The 13,762-nt window shown below is 42.3% G+C and overlaps 1 protein-coding gene across 1 annotated transcript in view; it reads left to right on the plus strand.

Moving 5' to 3' along the window:
- LIX1 (limb and CNS expressed 1) overlaps positions 1 to 13,762 on the plus strand; it is a 55,841-nt gene that overhangs the window by 33,251 nt on the left and 8,828 nt on the right. The window contains exons 3-4 of the mRNA XM_005683455.3: positions 5,055 to 5,195; positions 8,288 to 8,383. Of these exons, the coding sequence (XP_005683512.1) occupies positions 5,055 to 5,195; positions 8,288 to 8,383 (237 nt within the window). The remainder of the gene's footprint in view (positions 1 to 5,054; positions 5,196 to 8,287; positions 8,384 to 13,762) is intronic.

The raw sequence follows: 13,762 nt of genomic DNA on the forward strand, positions 1-13,762 counted from the left end.
CCACACAAAACCTGGTTCTGCCTCTGCTGATTAGAAATGAGACACAGAACGGACAGAAGCTAGAGCAACATTCCTCTAAGGATAGTCCTGGATCCACCTGCCTCAGAATCACCTGGGAAGCTTGTTAAAATGTAGACCCCCACTGCGGTCCATCTGAAGAGACTCTGACTGGGAATGTGCATGTTATCAAGTTCCCCAGATGATCTTACCATGAAAACTAAAGGTTTCGAATTTTTGGTTTGGACTGCTGGCTGAGGCTTAGCAATGGTCTTTATAACATACCCTGTGGGCTCCTAGCAGCTTGTCAATGATCTCACATCCAAAATAAAATAAAGAGCCAGAAGGAGCTGGTCTTGGGAGAATTTCTCATCCGGTGGAGCTGGAGAAGTTTAATCTAAATGAGTTTTTGCTCTTGAAGGGTTACCAAATATATCTTAAAGTTGTTGAGGTAAGACCCTTAAAATTTGTGTGGTAAAACTCTCCAGTCTCTTGGCTCCATTCTTAACCAAGGGAACAATTCCAGACAGCACAAGAAAATTCTAACAGGGGCTGACAGTTGATCTCCTGTTCTAATCACAGCTGGTCTTTCTCCATTTTCCTTCTCCCTACGGTCCAGGTGAAGAAAAGAACCAAAAGGACATAGGAGAGAAGACGATATTAATATAATTGTTAGCACATGCCTTCATCACTGAGGACACTTTCTTGAGACACTACACTGCTTCTCCCTTGGCCTTTTCTTTTTAAAGAAGTTGAGTTCATCATGTGGGAATGGGAGGAGATATTCTTGGAATCTTATGTCAAAACAATCCATGGAGTACCAAGTATTTAGCTTGGGCTAAAGTATGACTTCCCTGGTGGCTCAGACGGTAAAGCATCTGCCTACAATGCAGGAGACCTGGGTTCGATCCCTGGGTTGGGAAGATCTCCTGGAGAATGAAATGGCAACCCATTCCAGTACTACCCTTGCTTGGAAAATCCCATGGACAGAGGAGCCTGGTAGGCTACAGTCCATGGGGTCACAAAGAGTCGGACGGAACTGAGCTACTTCACTCACTCACTCAAAGTACTATCTATACTGGTTTGGGGAATGCTGGGAGACTTTAGCCAAATTATATCTCTTTTCTATTCCAAGGTGGGTGACCATTTCTGTGACAAGCAGAATAGTGTTGTGGTTAAAAATCTGGGCTTTCAAGTCTGACAGACAGGGGGTTTAATCCTGCTTTGATAATTTTTTAAGTTGTATGACTTTGGGCTATATAACCTCTGTTTTCTCAAGGGAAAAGTAAAGATCACAATAAAATAAACCTTATAGGATTGTGGCGATAACTAAATGTGACAATCGATATAAAACACTTAGCTTGTGCATGCGTGCCAAGTCACTTCAGCCGTGTTCAACTCTTTGGGACTCTGTGAGCTATAGCCTGCCAGGCTCCTCTGTCCATGAGATTTCCTAGGCAAGAATATTGGAGTGGGTTGCCATCTCTTCCTCCAGGGGATCTTCTGGACCCAGGGATCAAACCCACGTCTCTTATGTCTCCTGCATTGGTAGGTGGGTTCTTACCACTAGCACCACCTGGAACAGCTTAGCTCAGCACCCAGCAACAAGGATTACTATTAGTGAGCTCTGCCTCAAGGAAATGGCAACCCACTCCAGTATTCTTGCCTGGAAAATCCCATGGACAGAGGAGCCTGGCGGACTACAGTCCATGGGGTTGCAAAGAGTAGGACGCTACTGAGCAACTAAGACAGACAGACCTCAAGGGTGGGCTGAAGAAGCTCCCAATTACCTGATGGGAGCAAAGCTTCTGTGTTAGCTATCTGTGGCTGGGTAACAGATTGCCACAGAACTTCTCATTGTCTCACTCTTTCTGAGGATCAAGGATCTGGAAGCCGCTTAGTTGTGTAGTTCTGACCCAGGGTCTCCCAGAGGTTGCAGTCAAGCCTGGAGCCACAGACATCTAAAGGCTTGATGGGGTCTGGAGGATCAGCTTCCAATCTCCCTCAGAAGGCTCTTGGCAGGAGGAATTAGTTAGATCCTTAGCATATGTACCTTTCAGTTGGACTACTCACAGCACAGCAGCTGACTCTTCCTAGAGAGAAAGCAAGAGTGACCAGGAAGGACCACAGTGCCTTTTATAACCTAATATCAAATGTGACGTACCATAGCTTCTGCCGTATTCTGTTGGTTACACAGACCAACCCTGTACAGTATGGGAGGGGACTGTACAAGTGTGTGAATACCAGGAGGCAGAGATCGTTGGGTGTTTTCTCAGAGGCTGGCTACCCCCACCTTTAAATAGTTTTCCTGAGCAATGCCACAGATGCTCTTTTTTTTTTTTTTTGGCTTTAATTTTAGAGCTGAGAGGCTTTGAAATGATTATAGTTGTTTATAATCTACCGGCAAATGAAAGACATCCAAGCATCAAGATAAATGTCTGAGTGGGGTCTTCTGGCCACTTGAAAGACACGTGGCTCCACATGCTAAAGAAATCCACAGCTGACTTTAGTAAGATCTTGACTATTAAATATTCCAGCCCTGCACTTTCACGAAGTGCAAAGGACAGAAGTTGTCTCTCTGTGTTAACAAGTAAGAATGGTTAGCGGAGAAGTCATGGTTTACAAATCTGTATTTATGACTGGGGTCTGGCTGACAAACAGCAAGAATAAACCATACAACCTGGGGAGTCCAATTCCAGCAGGAAGTTGCTTTGAAATAACATCATACTTCATTCACTCCCCAAATGATGTCTTTGACGACCAGTTTGGACACATCAATAAAACGTCCTGTCACTTACCATATTTTATTTTCTTGCAGCATTTCCCACTGTTTGATGGTAACTCTCACAGTGCATGTTCTTACAGCAGAATCCACACTCTGATTTAGATTTGCCAAGTAGATTGATTTTGGCCAAATTTCTTGTCCAAACACAGGTCCTTACAGTTTGAGAGTTCCCACTAAAAGACTGCTAAAGAAAAATATGCACTTTTACTGGCTCGGATTTGTAGCTCCAAAATTTAAAAGAAAGCGGCTGGTTAACATTACAGACATTTTGAAGTACTTGTCTTTCAGAAATGCAAAGAACAATAGCAAGGAAAGCCTTTGATCGCTCAGAATTTATTTTATTTTATTTTATTTTATGTACTTATTAATTGGTACACTTTCTCCCCCATTTTAACCAAAGATTCTGTACATTGAAACCATAAAATAAGTAAAGACATGTGTCTTCTTTAAAAATCTCGATACTGGTTAAGTCTCAGCGTCCTTTTCCATGCTTTCTGGGTAAAGGCTTTCTCTGTTCTCTCAGCCCTGCAGCACTTTGATCTCAGAAGCAGTGCCATTTGGTTGTAAATGTATGTGGCGCCTTTGATCTAGTACTTAGCTGGTCTTATTTAAAATAGATAGCTTCTTTTATCTAAGTCGTGTTTACTAGGTCTCACTCTATGAAAGATGGTTTAAATTGCTGTTATTTAGATAGAAAGTTATATAAAGTTTCGTAAGAGTGCCCAGATCTGAATCTAATTCTCTAAATTTTAAAACCCCAACGGCATTATTATATGTTTCATACAGCAAATTCTTATTAAAATGAGCTGCTTTTACAGATGTCAGGTAATATTTGCAAAAACTCTGTTTGCTTTTTAACAGGGAACTGATTTTCCAAAGAATAATAAACATATCCTACACTCGGGCAAAACTAGTACTCTCAGAGTGCCTGAACTAAAAGGCCAGTTTTCCCCTCTGCAATTCACATATTAGTATATTTTTCTATTACTGGATTATGAATACAATAAAGGGTATATTGAAATGGGACTATTTAAAATTAATAAGGATAAGTGTAAATCTTAAATTCTCTTCTTTAAGAGGATTTCTTAAATACTTTGTCAGTCACTTTAGTGATGGGTGCTTTCAATTTCCTAGGCTGTATTCAATTATTCATTCAACAAACTATGTTGCAGGTGCAAAGACAGAGAGTTGATTAAGTCAAAGACTCCAGCCTTAGGTTGCTCACAGCCTGGGGTTGAGCGGCAGAGCGCTAGTAGACAATTACACTTCAGTGTGGTGTGCGCCTTTTATGGATGCTGGTCCTCCCAGCCTGCAATGGGAGTGGTCAGGGAAAGTTTCCTGGAAGAGGTGGTACCCAAGCTTTAGTGAAAGACTACTGACTCAGAATTCAGTATCCTGTAAATTTCCAGCCAAATCCATAATTGCAAAGACACCTCTCCCAGTCTCCACACCCCTGGTTTAATGCAGGTGGCCTAAACCTTGAGAGAGGTCTAAAGCTTAAAGGGCTTTGGTGCCTGAAGCTACCTGAAAGGCTTATAGATTGCCGTCCAACACTAAAGAGAAAAAGCCCAAACCATCTTTCACAGAAGCCACTTGGTCCTAACCTGAAGGTTAAAACAACATAAGCCTGAGGTACTCTCATAGAGTGTTACCACATTCTGGGTATTTTCAGGGCTTTCTCTATATTAATGAATTGAGCCTATCCTCAACCCTACGACACAGGGACCACTATTATTCCCATTTAGAGGGGAGGAAATTGAAGCATAGAAAGACAAGTTTGTCCCTGGTTTTTCAACTAGTAAATTCCAGAGTTGGAATCAGAACCCAAGGAGTCTGACTCCAGAATATACGTTTTTAATTATTGTGTTAAACGTGTCTCTCCCATTTTTCTTCATTCCTTACTTTCTTTTCTCTGAAATAAAGGTTTGAGGAGGGCCCTGGTAATGAGTGCAATCACTGAGCACAGAACAGTTGCCATTATTACTTTTGTTATTATTTATTAACAGAGTGTGAAAGCCTCTCGTACATGGTAGGCATTCAGTGACTGTGAAATCAGACTAAAACATTTGAAGACTAACCAAGACATTTGCATGGGCTCTGGGGCTGCAAGAAAGTCTGCATGACCATCAAGGGGATTAGCAATGGCTATGGGAGAATAGATGCAGACAGTGAACGTATAAATAGAAATAAGTGTCCAGAGACCCATTGAGTTGGGGCGAAATGATGAGATGCCAGATTCTTTAATGACTCCTTTTCTCCTTCCCTTCTTAAGTGCTGCTTAAGTAGAGCTGAGGCCAGACGGGATGCAGCTAAAGTGGCCCTAATCAACTCCCTCTTCAACGAGCTGCCCTCTCGCCGAATCACCAAGGAATTCATTATGGAGAGTGTGCAGGAAGCAGTTGCCTCTACCAGTGTGAGTACCCACCAGGGAAGGGGGAGCTGGCTATACTGAGAGGACTGAGGCCTTTGAATCTTGGGAGATGATAATGTGTACAAGTTCTCTAAGAACTGTGCAGGTTTTTTCTTTTTTTTTCGCCCATTAAATCATTAATTTTCAGCAAAAAGAGCACTTAGATTGAAAATCATGATATTGGGGCTGTCTCCCTATCCATGTCTCAGCAAGATTCTTTAGCCTTCCTGGATCACAATTAATCAAGCTGTCTATCAAAGTGGATCGAATTATCCATCTCGATTTGTTTCTTTGGGTGTTTGCTGTTTGAGGAGCACTGATTCTTTTAGGGCCTGAGGATGCATGCAGTTGAATACCGCTATAACCTAGACATAAAGAAGTTCAGTTTTTCCCAAACTTGACTAATCATAAAAATTTTCTGAAGCGCTTGTTAAAAGTGCCAATTCCCCAGCCAGCGTGAGGTCCTGCAATCTGTGTTTTTAAGGAAATACTAACCGCTTGAAGTGAAGTGAAATGAACGTCGTTCTGTTGTGTGTGACTCTTGGCAACCCCATGGACTCTACAGTCCATGGAATTCTCCAGTATTCTGGAGAATACTGGAGTGGGTAGCCTTTCCCTTCTCCAGGGGAATCTTCCCTACCCAGGGATCGAACCCAGGTCTCCCACATTGCAGGTAGATTCTTTACCAGCTGAGCCACAAGGGAAACCCACTAACTGCTTAGCTATGAGAAAAGCTGTATGCCTAATACTTGTTAGATGTTAGAGTTATCACACTTAATATCGATTATTTTATTCCGAGAGCTCTGGAAATTTCTGTAATAGATGTAATTGAATGCAAAGTGCTTTGAGAGCCAAACTATGTCTTAGAAATTCAGACAGGACATTTTCTCGCCAATCTAGTAGATTATTTGCCCCACGAATTATTTGGTGGTCCTGATCCTTGTACCTCCAAACTATAAGTCATTTTCACCACGGAGGAAGCCTTGGGTCTCACCTGGGGCAGGCGTCTCCCTATGTGTCCTTAAAGTGCAGAAACCAAAGGGCATTACCAAAGAGATAAGCTACCTCCTGCTTCACCTTTAGCATGGATCAACCCTGTCTGAGACTTTCATTCCCTGATTCCCTTAACCTGACTATGCAAGTCAAGGTTCTGTCATTCTGGAGAAGCTACTGATAAGGAAGATGATATTATCCCACCAGCTGTGACCTTTTTTACTGCCTTCCCCCCTCTTAAATGGTCTTATCACACAGAGAAGCGATGAGGGGGCAGCGGCAGAGACTGAGAGTGGTTGTCCTGGCAGAGAGACTTCAGGGAGCTCTGGTCTGTCTCTGCTCTGAGGATGAAAGGAAGCCTTTATTTTTCTGCCCTGTAAATTTCAAGTGCCTTTGAGGAGAAGTTAGGAAAATGATGCCTGATTTATATGTGTGGAATTTACTCAGGAGCAGGGAGGGGTCCTCAGTGTAAATGTAATTTATCATTTTTTTCATGGAAATTTCTAAGGAAGGAGAATATATATGGTTCACAGGCTTCTGGATGGATTTCCTCTGGGATATTTAAAAAGCCAACATAAATATTTCGGCAGTAGTGTGTTAATGTTATTGCATTCAAAAGCTATAAATTTGCGGCTATCTGATGCTGGCAGTTGTTCGTTCAGTCTTACAAAGCCATTGCCCACCTTCCCAGGAATCCAAGGCCATGGGATATTGAAGGGCAGGCCCCAATGCCATTCCAGAGCTCATGTCAGCTTTTTTTTATTGCCACTCCCCATAACCAAATATTAAAGGGGAATTTCATTTTTCCCCATCACCCACCCACCTTGTTTCTTAAAGATTAAGCGGTCCAGAATTGAAAAAATATAAACCAAAATCCATGTCTCCAGGTTGAACACCAGCCTATTATGAAAAGCTCCCATTGAGAATCACGGTGGTCAAACATCAACGTGAATCAGCCACAGGTGTACATATGTCCCCTCTCTCTTGAACCTTCAAATAAAAAAATAAATAAATTTTTTAAAAAAAGAATCATGGTGGTAAAATATGAATGGTCCATACAACTGGAAAATTTTTTCCCTGTTAATTACATAATTTGCTTGGTGATCATAAGAATCTTATGAAGCAAGTCAGCATTTCAAGATTTCAATAATGGATGAAAACAGCCTCGAAGGGCAACCATTCATTCAGTTCAGTTCAGTTCAGTTCAGTTCAGTTCAGTTCAGTTCGGTTCAGTCGCTCAGTCATGTCTGACTCTTTGCAACTCCATGAACCACAGCATGCCAGGCCTCCTTGTCCATCACCAACTACCAGAGTCTACCCAAACCCATGTCCATTGAGTCGGTGATGCCATCCAACCATCTCATCCTCTGTCGTCCCCTTCTCCTCTGGCCCTCAATCTTTCCCAGCCTCAGGGTCTTTTCCAATGAGTCAGCTCTTCACATCAGGTGGCCAAAGTATTGGAGTTGCAGCTTTAACATCATTCCTTCCAAAGAACACCCAGGACTGATCCCCTTTAGAATGGACTGGTTGGATCTCCTTGAAGTACAAGGGACTCTCCAGAGTCTTCTCCAACACCACAGTTCAAAAGCATCAATTCTTCAGCACTCAGCCCTCTTTACAGTCCAACTCTCACATCCATACATGACTGCTGGAAAAACCATAGCCTTGATTAGACGGACCTTTGTTGACAAAGTGATGTCTCTGCTTTTTAATATGCTGTCTACGGTGGTCATAACTTTCCTTCCCAGGAGTAGGCGTCTTTTAATTTCACGGCTGCTCATTAGGGTGGCATTAATGCCACTACCAACAAAAACTCTATAGAGATGTGGCAATTTCTGCTTTAGTATAATTATTCTTTTTGAGTATATAATCAGTTAACATTCTAATGAAAAGCTAGATGCAAATTGACTTCAAAATCCTCTTCACTTAGAGATGGTGAGATTAAGGCTTTTATCCCCAGTCAGCTGGAGATGGTTGTAAGGTGCACACCTGAAGGGTTAGAACCACAGGTGTTTCACCGTGGGGCTACAGGATTCATTCATGACCCCCAAAGAAGAGGAGGAAACATCCGTGATGCTCTCCTTTTCTGCTTCCTTCCCAAGGGCACTTTGGATGATGCAGACGACCCAAGCACCAGCGTCGGAGCCTATCACTACATGCTGGAGTCAAACATGGGGAAGACCATGCTGGAGTTTCAGGTGCCCGCCGCATGTTTATTTTGCTACACAGCCCCTAGAAGCCTGGGGGAATGCCAGTCTTATCACAAACAGCTCTTCGTTTATTTTGGTCATTTTAATTTAACCCTCTTAGAATCCAGCACTATAACTCTCTTTTAGCAGCACTGCAGTAGGCTAAAACAAGCAAGTCAACAAAGCACTATCTTTGCTTCTTCAAAGAAAGTAGAAGACTTAAGCTAAGAAACAGGTAGGGAGCATTACCATCTTATGACCCTAATAACACTTTACCAGCTTTTCAGTATAAAGCTCCCCTTTAAATAAAATCAAACAGCTTGAAATACTGGTCATGACCGTTTGGTTCTTAATTTTCAGAAGTTATAGATGAAGGTGACTGCATGTATGTTAACAATTTCCCCATCTGTTATGATATTTTTGGTAAACAAGATCTGCCATCTCCTATCATTAAGTAAATAAAAAAATTTAGCAAGCTCTAGCTCTTTTCATTCCACTGCTGACAAGCAATAACACAGCTAAGGAACTATATTACCTGCTATTTGTAAATTAATTATATTAGTAGTAAGAAGAAGAAGATGAGCTTACACTCATTGGATGCTTACATTGTCTGGCACTGTGCTAAGCATTTAACAAGTCTTACCATAATTTAACCTTTACAATAAACGTATGAGTATTTATTATACCCACATCATCACTGAAGGTAGTATGACATACAGCTTAGTCAATGGCACAGCCTGGGTTCAGACCCAGGCAGTCTGATTTCTGAGTTCATATTTTGACTATTGTCCTATATTGGGCTCGACAGACAAAAATTCAATAGTGGTTGAGAATGAAAAGTATGCTCTCTAAAAAACTAAATTTTAATACAGTTGACCATCCATATACATCAATGCTACTAAGAATCAGTATGCAGTGTTATAATAAGGAGACTTTACTTCCAAGATTTCTATTATTTTAGGTTAGATTCCAAGAAGAAATCAGAATATAAAGTTTTATGGACAAAAATGTTCATCGTGGTATAATTTACAGTGGTGGTATATAGCTGAACCCTAAAGCCAGCTTTCAAATACCATCTTTGGTACCTTTCAAATTCTTTTCCTGATTACAGTGCCCCAGCCACTTACTTCTCAGCTGGATATGTCCATCCTGCCCATTTTAAAATTCATTAATTTCACTCACCACTCTCTTATTTGATTGAAGCAAAAATGCTCTTTTCTCATCCTTTCCTAGGAAGATCTCAGTCATCCAGATTTCTCCTTAAGCAGTTGTGGTCTCACTGACCTTTGATGTTGCTTGTCTTGGTTTGCAAAAGACCTTGAAGCTCACCTTCTGGTGTAGACAGCGGCTTGCAGCAGCCAGTGGTTCTCAGCCCAGGCTGGGGAGTGGGTTCGGCTGCTCACCTCTGAATCTGTGTTTTCATTTGTACATAAATCAGGAAGAATAATAGTAGCAGTAATAGCAGTGCTACCTCACTGTGCCATTGTGGAGATTAAACGAGACTGCATAGGGAGTTCAGAACGGCTCCTGGTATATGGTAAATTCTCATTAAAAAAATGACAACTGATAGATATATATTTCTGAAGAAGGCCTGCTTTACTTGAAATGCCAGAGGCTCCCAGATGGACTCCTCCGACAGCTTTATCTAACCTTAAGTCTCCAGAAGAGGAAAAAGTAGCTTCCCAGCAATAAATGCTTCAGGGCCCTGGGTCTCCTGCATTGCAGGCAGATTCTTTGCCAACTGAGCTATGGGGGAAGAAGCCCTGCTATAGAGTGCAACTGGCAAGAGTCATTTTTTATATCCCATAACAATCTAAAGTCAAACAGAGAAAACATAAAAAGGGAAGCGCATGACACAAGAGAAGGAACACAAACTAAAAAAAATCATACAGATCCAAGAGCCAAGCCTGTTCTACTGCTTGTCACCTGTGAACTCAGCCATTCTGAGACTCAGTTTTTCTCATCTACAAAATAAGAATCATGCTGCCCACTGTGTAGACTTTTTGTGGGACTTGTACAATGTGACATTTATAAAGCATTTAGCACAATGATGCCCTAAGAAAGAAATCATTTATTTTAATTTCTCCTCTCTCCCTGACAGAAAAATATTGTACTTTTTTTTTTCTTACAGAATGAATGTTGCCTGGCCAAGAACATGGTAGCTTGTATAGGATTTAGTAACTATTTTCAGAACAATTAAGAATGATTTTTTTTAATGCAGTGGGTTAGTCTGCCAAATATAGGGAAGACAAAAAAAAATTTTTTAATTTTTAAATTCTGTCCAAGTACTATGAAAGGCTGTACTCAACCTTCTTTTAGTAATACTTTTTTTTTTAATTGCCTTACTATGGGCTGCATGTTTTCTGTGTGGTCTGCGTAGTAAGGTATTTAAGAATGTGAAATAATAGTTTGACTCATATTGTGGAAATGCTTCATAAATTCTCATAAAGGAGGCTGGGTGCCCGATGCAGGAAAAATCCAAACTCCCTCCTCCCAGTAGGGATGCTGGCAACCCACAGGGAGGGCCATGAAGTACATCCCTCTTCCTTCCTCCAGCCCCAGGCTGCCTGCTGGTTTCCTACACATTCCTTCGGGGCCTGGGTTAAATGCATCAACTTGTTTCTGCTCATAATGGGAATTGACCACAGGCCTGGGCTGTTTGCAGTCCACACAGCAATTCAGTCCCCGCGGTGGGTAATAGATGTGTGTTTGTATCTAGCTACTGATGACTATACAGCCTAAAGACAAGACTGGCGTCTCCTGACTGCCCTCGGGCTTTCCAGGGGGGCTGTTAAGTGGGCAGAGCTCAGAAGAAACCTGATAGGTTTCTGCTTACCTTCACTTCGTGGGCGGGAGGCTGGGGTGCCTGTTTAAGGTAGCCTTGCCTCTCTCCGTAGAGAAAACTGCCTCTTGTTTGCAGGGGTGGGATGGCGGAGGCTCTAGCCACTGGGTCTTGTCAAGGTCAGATTCAAGGCAGACTTTGACTGAAGCTGGTTAATATATTTATTCTGAAGCCTAATGCAATCCAAAGATGAGCTGTTTATTTACATCTTTGCTAAATTCTCCAGGTTGCCTTTTAAAACCTCATCCCATAAACAAATTTCCTCTTAAATCCATTCTCTTGGGTGGGGAGATGGTGCCCACCTGCTTTTCAAGTTCTCCATTTACACTGTTTGTTTTTCTTATTCCTGATGAATCACAGAACCAAGCCAGTCTCCCAGACAGAGTTCCAGAGAGAAGCAGTGTTCATTTTCTCCCTGCGAAGTAGCTGGGAGGCCACACATTGTTTCTCGTAGGAGGCAACGCCAGGAAGCTCTGTGAGGACAGACCCCAGTCGTTGGTTTAGATTTAATGATGACAACGTGAACCAGAAAAGCTGTAGAATGAAAGCTACAACTGCAGTGTTCCTAAAGAGAAAGAAAACACAGGACTCGATTCACCATTTGATTTCGGATTTACTTATGGGGGCTCCCTGTGGCTCAGACAGTAAAGAATCTGCCTGCAGTGCAGGAGACCCAGGTTCGATCTCTGGGTCAGGAAGATCCCCTGGAGAAGGAAATAGCTTTCCACTCCAGGATTCTAGCCTGGAGAATTCCATGGATAGAGGAGCCTGGTGGGCTACAGTCTATGGGGTCACAAAGAGTCAGACACAACTGAGCAACTAATACTTGGTAAAGGGAACTGGCTACATAATTTATGGGGCCTGGTGCAAAATGAAAGTTTAAGCCTTTTGTTCAAAAATTGCTATGAATTTAAAGATAGCAAAACACTAAACCAAGCTCAAAGCCTGTGTGACTGCACAGATCACAAGCTTGTGAAACTGCCCTAGTCCCTGAGACAAGATCCCCAGAACAGCCCAGACTAGGGTAAGAAGAGTCAAGCATTCAACTGGGGTACGAAATTTGAAGGAGCAACAAAAATTTCAGTAATCAAGGCAAATAATATTATAATGTAATACATTTAAAACTCAAATGTGCAAAAATCTATGACAAATGCAACATCCAAATTTTAAATAAAGATAAGATTTTAAATAAAAGACCCTGAACTTGTACGACTCACCTTAAGTCTTGCTTCACTCACCTGGCCCTAGTCTCAACCCCACCACTAGGCCAGCTTCTTGTTTATCTGTAAGCCCATGCAGAGAAGCCAGGCTTCTAGGTCAGCCTACGTTACAAACACAGCTCAAAGACTGCAGTGAGGAAGAAGCAGGACAGATAGTCCACCAAACAGGCTTCATTCAAAATGATGGGGCTTCAACAAGTAGAAAACAAGGCTGAGAAGACCAGGCAGTGAGGATTCATGGGAAAACTAGGAAGTGAGTCCTCACAGAAGCCCACAGCCAACCTCTCCTTGCCGGTCTTTCATAATGCAAGGATTTCCAATGGCATCAATGATAAGCACGCAAGGATTTCCTGGGGTTGAGCCAGGGTTCACACAGCTTCAGGAAGATCTGAAGATAGCGAACTTGGTCAGTTCAGGTCAGTTCAGTTCAGTCACTCAGTCGTGTCCGACCCTTTGTAACCTCATGGACTGCAGCACACTAGGTCTCTCTGTCTATCACCAACTCCAAACCAATGTCCATTGAGTCAGTGATGCCATCCAACCATCCCATCCTCTATCGTCCCCTTCTTCTCCCGCCTTCAATCTTTCCCAGCATCAGGGTCTTTTCAAATGAGTCAGCTCTTCACATCAGGTGGCCAAAGTATTGGAGTTGCAGCTTCAACATCAGTCCTTCCAATGAATAGTCAGGACTGATTTCCCTTAGGATGGATTGGTTGGGTCTCCTTGCAGTCCAAGGGACTCTCAAGAGTCTTCTCCAACACCCCAGTTCAAAAGCATCAATTCTTGGTCATGTGATGGGAAATAAAGAAGTGGGACAGGGAGAATGTGGAAATATCTCAGTAGACTTCATATGACAATGGTAAGGTCTGTTATCTCCAGAGAGGAGGGCAAGCACTGCAGATCAGGACACAAAGTAAGAAGGTAGAAAGAAGGTTACCTTTCCTGGGGGATTTAGGAACAAGAGCCGCAGGGAAGAAGAGGCAGTTGTGTTACTGCAGAGGGAACAACTGCTTGATGATAGAATAGAAATTTAGACAAACCAGAGGAGGTGAGGAGGATAATCCTCCTGCAGGCGAAAACAGTCCAAGTCTCAGTGGGGAAGTTTTATGAGAGGGGTAGGTTGCCAAGGGATATGAGAAAGATTTCCAGTTCTGTTCACAGAGTTGTGGGTTCCACAGTGTTAGGAGGGTTGCTGAGTGACACAACAGAAATTTATCTGGATGTGGGGCTTGGCTCATAAATAAGAATGAAAGCTTAGAGGACACTGGAGGAAAAATATATTATGAAGGCGACAGTTATCAGAGGATGGAATTAAGAGCTCTGTTA

This window comes from Capra hircus, chromosome 7, assembly GCF_001704415.2.
Source record: "Capra hircus breed San Clemente chromosome 7, ASM170441v1, whole genome shotgun sequence".
Taxonomy (NCBI): domain Eukaryota; kingdom Metazoa; phylum Chordata; class Mammalia; order Artiodactyla; family Bovidae; genus Capra; species Capra hircus.